Source organism: Coturnix japonica, chromosome 25, assembly GCF_054131305.1.
Source record: "Coturnix japonica strain WE chromosome 25, WE-NBRP24, whole genome shotgun sequence".
Lineage (NCBI taxonomy): Eukaryota > Metazoa > Chordata > Aves > Galliformes > Phasianidae > Coturnix > Coturnix japonica.
Window position 1 is genome coordinate 6,440,240 of NC_140687.1, and position 6,477 is coordinate 6,446,716.

The 6,477-nt window shown below is 52.1% G+C and overlaps 1 protein-coding gene across 1 annotated transcript; it reads left to right on the forward strand.

Moving 5' to 3' along the window:
* The first annotated feature begins 1,173 nt into the window (after positions 1-1,173).
* LOC146756849 (uncharacterized) lies at positions 1,174-6,034 on the forward strand. Its single transcript, XM_085523824.1, has 8 exons — positions 1,174-3,210; positions 3,392-3,511; positions 4,038-4,161; positions 4,489-4,575; positions 4,662-4,766; positions 5,078-5,217; positions 5,395-5,462; positions 5,941-6,034. Exons 1-8 carry the CDS (start codon positions 3,157-3,159, stop codon positions 6,032-6,034), a joined length of 792 nt encoding a protein of 263 aa, XP_085379950.1. The 5' UTR covers positions 1,174-3,156.
* The last annotated feature ends 443 nt before the right edge of the window (positions 6,035-6,477 follow it).

Here is a 6,477-nt window from a genome sequence, read left to right on the forward strand (position 1 = left end):
CCCGGCCCCGCACGCACCACCCGATCCCGGCGGCGGGGAGCCGAGTCCCGTGAGCTCCGGCAGCGCGGGCCGATATAGGAGCGATATTTCTGGATGGGAGGAGTCAGGAGCTATAAGCTCATTTTGCAGCTCAATTAGTGATGCCCCAAACGCCTCCAGACCTGAACGTCTCTGCCCAGAGCCTGTGAAAACCAGGGCACTCCTGTGCGCCTGCATGTAACAGTAGTTTCAATGTAGGTAATGATCCTTCAAGGTGAAGTGCCTGCGGGTTCTGCAGCAAAAGGGTTTGATGGCCCCATTGAGGCGGGGATGGATCCAGAGAGAAAAACAGGGAAAACTGGCTGCCTGCCGTCCCCTTGGTCACCCCCATAGGACCCCACTGAGCTCCAGGCCCTTCTCAGCTCCATTGCTCCTCTCTGGACACACTCCAGGGTCTCAGAGTCCCTAATGCTCCGAAAAAACAATAAAGGAAGTTGTCCAAGGAGAGGTGAAAAGAACCTCATCGCTTATTCACTGCAGGGAAACATCTTCAGTTTGGGGGGTAAACGGAAGAGAAACGGCTGCATAAAATGACAGCTTACAGACAGGAGGAGGCTGTCAGGTGTCACGGTGTTATTAAAGGCCACAAGAGCACGAAGGGAAGGAGTGCAAGAGTGGGATTAGGGCAGGGGAGCTCCTGAGGGCTGCCAGCAGATCTGCAGCCTGCGTTCGATCTGTGTGAAACCCACATGGCACAGTTTGACTTCAGCACATTGGCACATCCTGAGCACAATGGAGTTATTGGTGCAAGGGCAGTGCCTGGGGGATCCCAGCTATTCTGTGCTGTGTAACAGCAGCAGAAAACAGCTGCAGAGAAACCTCAGAGTGCTCTGTGAGATCTCAGCTGCAGCTTATCTTGGGCTGTGGAGTCTGAGCACAGGGACAGCAGAAATCCATCTCCTGTCCTGCACTGAGCTGGGCCCAGCAGGGCAGGCAAACCAGGGCCTGATCTTTGGGAAGGCTCCTGACGTGGATGTGAGTTAGAGCTCAAAGATGAGTGTGATTCCACAATCATTATTGTCATCCTACAGACTCCACGTTACACAAAGCGGAAGGCACTTAAACCTGCCCTAAAAGCATCATTGCAGTGGGAATATCACATCTCACCCGTGATTCACAGCCTTAAGCCCTGCAAACACTCCATTCTATGTGATGTCATTATACCTACCTATATTGCTAGCATGCTGTAGATTCGGTGCACGACGACTTTAAAAAGACACATTTAAGGCTTGTCTCACAGAAAGGAAGAAGTGACCATGAAATATTATTATTTCATCTGAGATGTACTTAGTTATGGAATGGAGCACTGATGAATCACGAGGCAGCTCTGCTCCGAGCATCGTGCAGAGGAGCTCATGGGCTTCTCTGGGACTGCAAACCTCCCTCTGAGGAATCTTAACTGCAAGAAACCTGGCCTGAAGGTTTGGTCCCCATTCCCAGTGTTGTGACAAGAGTCACCTCAGTTCTCTGTTACTTTACTTCAGATAACCCCACTGGGTGACCCTTGTGTTGGTCTCTTACAATTGGATCTAGGAGGTGCTGGCTGCCTGTGTTTATGATGAAAGAGCAGCAGTGATGTGGGTCTGTGTGAGGTCACAGTCATTGCTGGGTTGGGAGGGTTTGGCCCCCAGCTGTCGAGCAGAGCTGGTGCTCTGGTGAGCATGCTGCACACAGACACTGAGCTGTGAGCGTTCCTTGTTGGAGATCATCCTTTGCGAGCCCACTGCAGGCACCGCTGCGGCGTGTGTGTGAGCTGGGCACAGCCCGGACTGACCAGGCCAATAAGGTGAGCTGGGTTTGGTGCTGGGCGGCTGCTGGAAGGAGTCTGAGCAGAACAGCTGGGCTGGGGAGGAGCTCCCAGCTCAATGGAGGCCCTTCCGAGTGGCTGTTTGCAGGGGAAATTGATTCCTTGTGAGATTCTGTCACACGTTTTGGTGAGGATGATGAACTGCCATTACTGCCCTGTGTGATGCTGCAGTGCAATGGAAAGCACAGCAGTGATAATGGGGTATCAAAGTCCTGGGCTGCAGCAGGTGAGGATAAGCCCAAGTGCAGCAGCTGTGGGCACAGAAAGGAAGGAAAAAACTGCTGACCATTGGAAGGGCTCAGGCAGGCAGTGATCTCCAGTCAGACACCCTCACCTGCACTGCCAACCCTTCAGTGATGTCTGGGAGGGGTTTGCATGTGCCTGAGCTGCCCTGGGTTGGCCCTGCCATCCCACCAGGTGCTCAATCTCTGCTTCAAGCCGTGACTGAGCATCGCTGCTACAGCCCTGCAGAATTGCTGCTGGTCCCCAGCCTTTGTTTTAGACATTAGAAGGGAAGGAGAGCACAGACTTCATGGAGTGCAACTTGTGCTTTATTGACCCCCGGATCCAGCACATTTTTAACAGAACCCCCTGAAGTCCTGGTGAGATCCAGGTGCTGAGCTGGGCCGTGGGCTGTGCAGTGACATCACAAGCACAGTGAGCTCACAAGCGCTGCCTGGGGCCGCGGCTGCCACCAGTGAGTGCCAGAGCCGTGAGTGCTGCGCAGAGTGTGGACACGCTGTGTCAGCCCTCGTCCCGGCTGGCAGTGACGGTGGTGGTGGCTGCTGGTGCTACCTGCTCTCACTGACGGTGTTGCCCAGCCATTGCACTGGTGTGTTAGCTGGAAGGGAGGAGAACTGCAGCTGTGCCCGGGTAAGCCAGAACTGGAGGTTTCTCAAACGTGTGAGTGGTAGCACTGCATCCACTGCAGCTGCAGCAAGGGTAGATGATGGAGTCCTTCTCATGGCAGGAACACAAAACGTATGCTGCAAGGTATATAACTGCTGGTGGGATGGAGAACAGCACTTGCTGGGGAAGTCATGGCACTTAGACACACATTGGTTCCAGAGCTGGCACAGTTCTTGCAACCAGCTGCTTCCAAGGCATTGCCCTCCTCGAGAGCCCAAACTGCATCAAAAGAAAGCTGGGAAAATGCTTATTCCTCATGATTCTTCCCTTGTAGGCACTTCGTGTAGGGTTCCGGTCCGAGAGGACTCTTTGGGGATCCAAGCAGTTCGAGCACAACCGTCTCTTTGCAAGAGCAGGGAATTCCTCTGGAGATAACCCAGACGGGCTCTAAGAATTTCACCATGTCTCAGCAAAGAGGCGACTGCTACTTCTACTTCTACTCCACCTGCACTAAGGTATGGTTGACTTTCTTCTGCCTGGGTTTTCTTCCATTTCCTCATGTTGAAGAGAAAGGGGTGGAGCAGGGGAGACCTGCTGGTGATGTTACCCTCATAGCGCTGCTAACAGCCTGGGCTAATGGCATGGACACGTTTCAGGCTGTGCTCTTATTTTCCTGTGGTTTCCTTGTGCTTGCAGGGAGACAGCTGCCCCTTCCGCCACTGTGAAGCGGCTCTGGGGAGCGAACGAGTCTGCAGACTGTGGATGGAGGGCGGCTGCTCAAATAGAAACTGCAAGTTCCGTCACATGAGGATTGATGTGAGTGTTTGCCTAAAGATGTGCTTTCCAGCTTAGTCTACAACACCACTTTTCATGGCTGTGGTTGGGCTGAATGCACTTCTGCAGGCTGGATATGTTTGCTGTGAAAATCTTACTGGTTTCTGTTTCTAGAGGGGACTGGGAGGAGGTAAAGAAGGCAGAGAATTCAGTGCCTTAGGTATATCACAGCGGGAGATGTTTGCATTAGGAGCCAAAAGCATTTTCTCCCCAGATGCAAAAAGCTCGCATTGCTCAGCCTCCTAAAGCTGCTGGAGCTGGGTGGTAGGAGAGAGTGGCACTGCCCTCCTGCCAGCAGGGCTCGGTTGTGCCCTATCGGGCCTTCTCCGTCCTGGATTTCTCCAGAGCAGTTCGTTCTGGCTGCTTGGAGTAGTGAAAGGACGGGCAGGAAATGAGGGTACAGAGCTAAGGCTCCACACAATGGTTTCTGATGGCTGTTGGAGCACGGCATCTCCCTGCAGACCTGATGTGCCTGTTTCCATGGCCCTTCCTTTCCTTCTCTCTGCAGAAGCAGCGCAGTTTGATTCCCTGCTTCTGGGAGAACCAGCCCGGAGGCTGCCAGAAACCACACTGCGCCTTTCGCCACCTGAAGGAACGCGGTGGGAACAGACCGACTGCGCTGCTGAGCCACAGTGAGTGTCCGATGGCGTGAAGCATGAAAGGCTCAATTCTGAATGTCAGTTCTGAGCGGGTGCAGGATGCATGTCACCATTCATTGGGGAGGCAGGGGAGAGTCGTGATAGTGAAATATCCGTCTGTGCTTTGGCTGTCAGAGCAGCGCTGGGCTTTTTCTGGAGTGAGGAAGATGCACTGCAGGTCTGTGCTGACTGCACAGCATTTGGGCAGCGGAAGGCAAATGTAACAAACAGTGCTTGAAAATGTGAAGCTTGTGGTTGACTGTGCTCAAACCTGCCCCCAAAGAGACGCTCATCAATCATTCCTTGTTTCTTTTCTTCCAGAAGTTGACACCAGTGGCCTTCCTCCAAAGAGAGGCCTTGCAAAAAGTCTGGGGAACCAGACAGAGGTTGACAAGGCACCAGAGAGAGGTACAGATACTCAACAGGCTCCTGGGTTTGATGCACTGTTTTTCTACTGAGATCTGACTGTTCTTTCCTGGGACTCTTCTCTGCAGTTGACATCCCAGTTTCCTCCCATGGCCCAGCTGGACTAAAACGCAAACGGTCGGAGGAGGAGAAGGGAAAAGCAGGGGAATCACCCTGCAAGAAAAGAGTTAAAGGTGAGCACGAGGAGCTCGTTACGGTGCCTCAGAAAAGCAGTGCTGTCATTTTGCATTGCTCTCTGTCAGACTTTTCCTTGCCCTGGATTATTACTAAGTGCAGCTATTGGGTTTCTTTGTTCCTTTGTATGTGTTGTTGGTACACAGAGATGACCGTGTGCAAAACATGGCTGAGAATCCCGGACAGGGCAATGCAATTCCACTGGCCAAATGTATTTAACTTTGTGGAAGGGTGGTGGGACTGATAAGAGAACTTGATCTCTCTTGAGGCGCAGCAAGACAGTACCAGCTCTCTCTTCCTTTTACTTTAGGTGGGCGCAGGGTCTCTGTGAGGCCCATTGATTGGAAAAACACCTTCCCCCCAACGCGGAGACAGAAACGAAAAGCAGCAGAAATTCATCCATCTGCTGCTGAGGACGCGGATGAGTCCCCAGCTAAAAAACTACCAATGGTAAGAGCAGTGGCAAAAGCAGTAGTGGATATGAAAGGTTTACACTGCCCTTGAAGAAAAGGAAGAAATTCCAAGTGTTCTACAGCTCTTCTGTTTCCCTTGAAGGCAGCAGATGTCTCACAAGGTACTTGTAGAAACTCTGACTCGTGCTTCATACTCTGTCTTTTTTCTTCCTAGGAGACTCTTGCTTCAGTCCCGCCCGAATACACCGTGCTCAGCACCGAAGTCATAAAGCTTCCAAGCAGGTGATGACCACAACTTGTTCTTCCTTAATGCCCTTTTCCCATCAGACAGAAGTTCCTTCACACTGGGGGAAAATGGGGTGTTTGAGATGTGTCATGGCATAATGCAACAAAGGAAGAGGTCATCTGAGATCATTGAAACTGCTTTGTCAAAACCTCTGCTGAGTTCATGGGGAAAAGTACCTCAGCCAGCAAGCAGGATTTTGCAGAGGATGATTTCTTGACATGTTTACAGACAAAGCAGTGAGGGTGACAATGTGTTTCTGCTACAAAGCCCAGCCCCTGATTGCCAGACTCAAACTGCTCTACTTGAACAGATGAAAAAGGCACCTGCTGGTTTCCTTAACTCCAAAGGCAGCCGCAGGTTAATCGAATCACCATCCCTATGTGGGTGTGAGGGGCGGGAGGGTCAACTACAGACCTCAGAGCTGAAAGCACATCTCAGAAATGTCACGTAGATTGTTCTTTTCCTTCCCACAAGTCTGGAGCTGCTCCCAGGAAGCCACGCAGACCCCATGGCACAGCCAGAGGAATCCAACACTACATCATGTTCCTCACAAGGGGCAGAAAATTAGCAGCTGAGCTGCACAGGGGCGGGGGAAGCAGCCATCACTGAAGACAACAACCTTGAGGAGCTTCTGATGGAGCTCACAGAAGAACTGGATGGAGAAACTGATGTGACGTTGAGGATGTGGATGAGCTCCTTCTGGACCTGTCCGACATGACGGCTTAACACCATCGCCTGATTGGACAGTTTAAAACAACAACAATTAAAACCAGCCCTGTTCCTTTCCAGCCCTGCTCCTTTTTGTTGTTACTCTGTGGGTATTTCTGAGACTCTGCACAGAGTCTTAAAGCTGAGTCAAAGCAGTGACAATCAGCACCGACTGCATCCTGTTCTGATTTCCTTGTGGCTCTGAGTTCAGGTCCTGCACCCGCCGCCAGCTCTGGGTGCTGCTTCAGCATCGAGGGCACAAAGCTCCTCTGTGGGCACAGAACGGCGTCCATCCAGGGCTGA

What these genes read in the sequence shown, in the direction of transcription:
- LOC146756849 (XM_085523824.1), top strand. Translation starts at nt 3,157, where the DNA reads ATGTCTCAGCAAAGAGGCGACTGCTACTTCTACTTCTACTCCACCTGC. An exon ending in TCTACTCCACCTGCACTAAG is followed by an intron (nt 3,211 to 3,391) that starts GTATGGTTGACT and finishes TTGTGCTTGCAG; the next exon opens with GGAGACAGCTGCCCCTTCCG. An exon ending in TGACAAGGCACCAGAGAGAG is followed by an intron (nt 4,576 to 4,661) that starts GTACAGATACTC and finishes TCTTCTCTGCAG; the next exon opens with TTGACATCCCAGTTTCCTCC.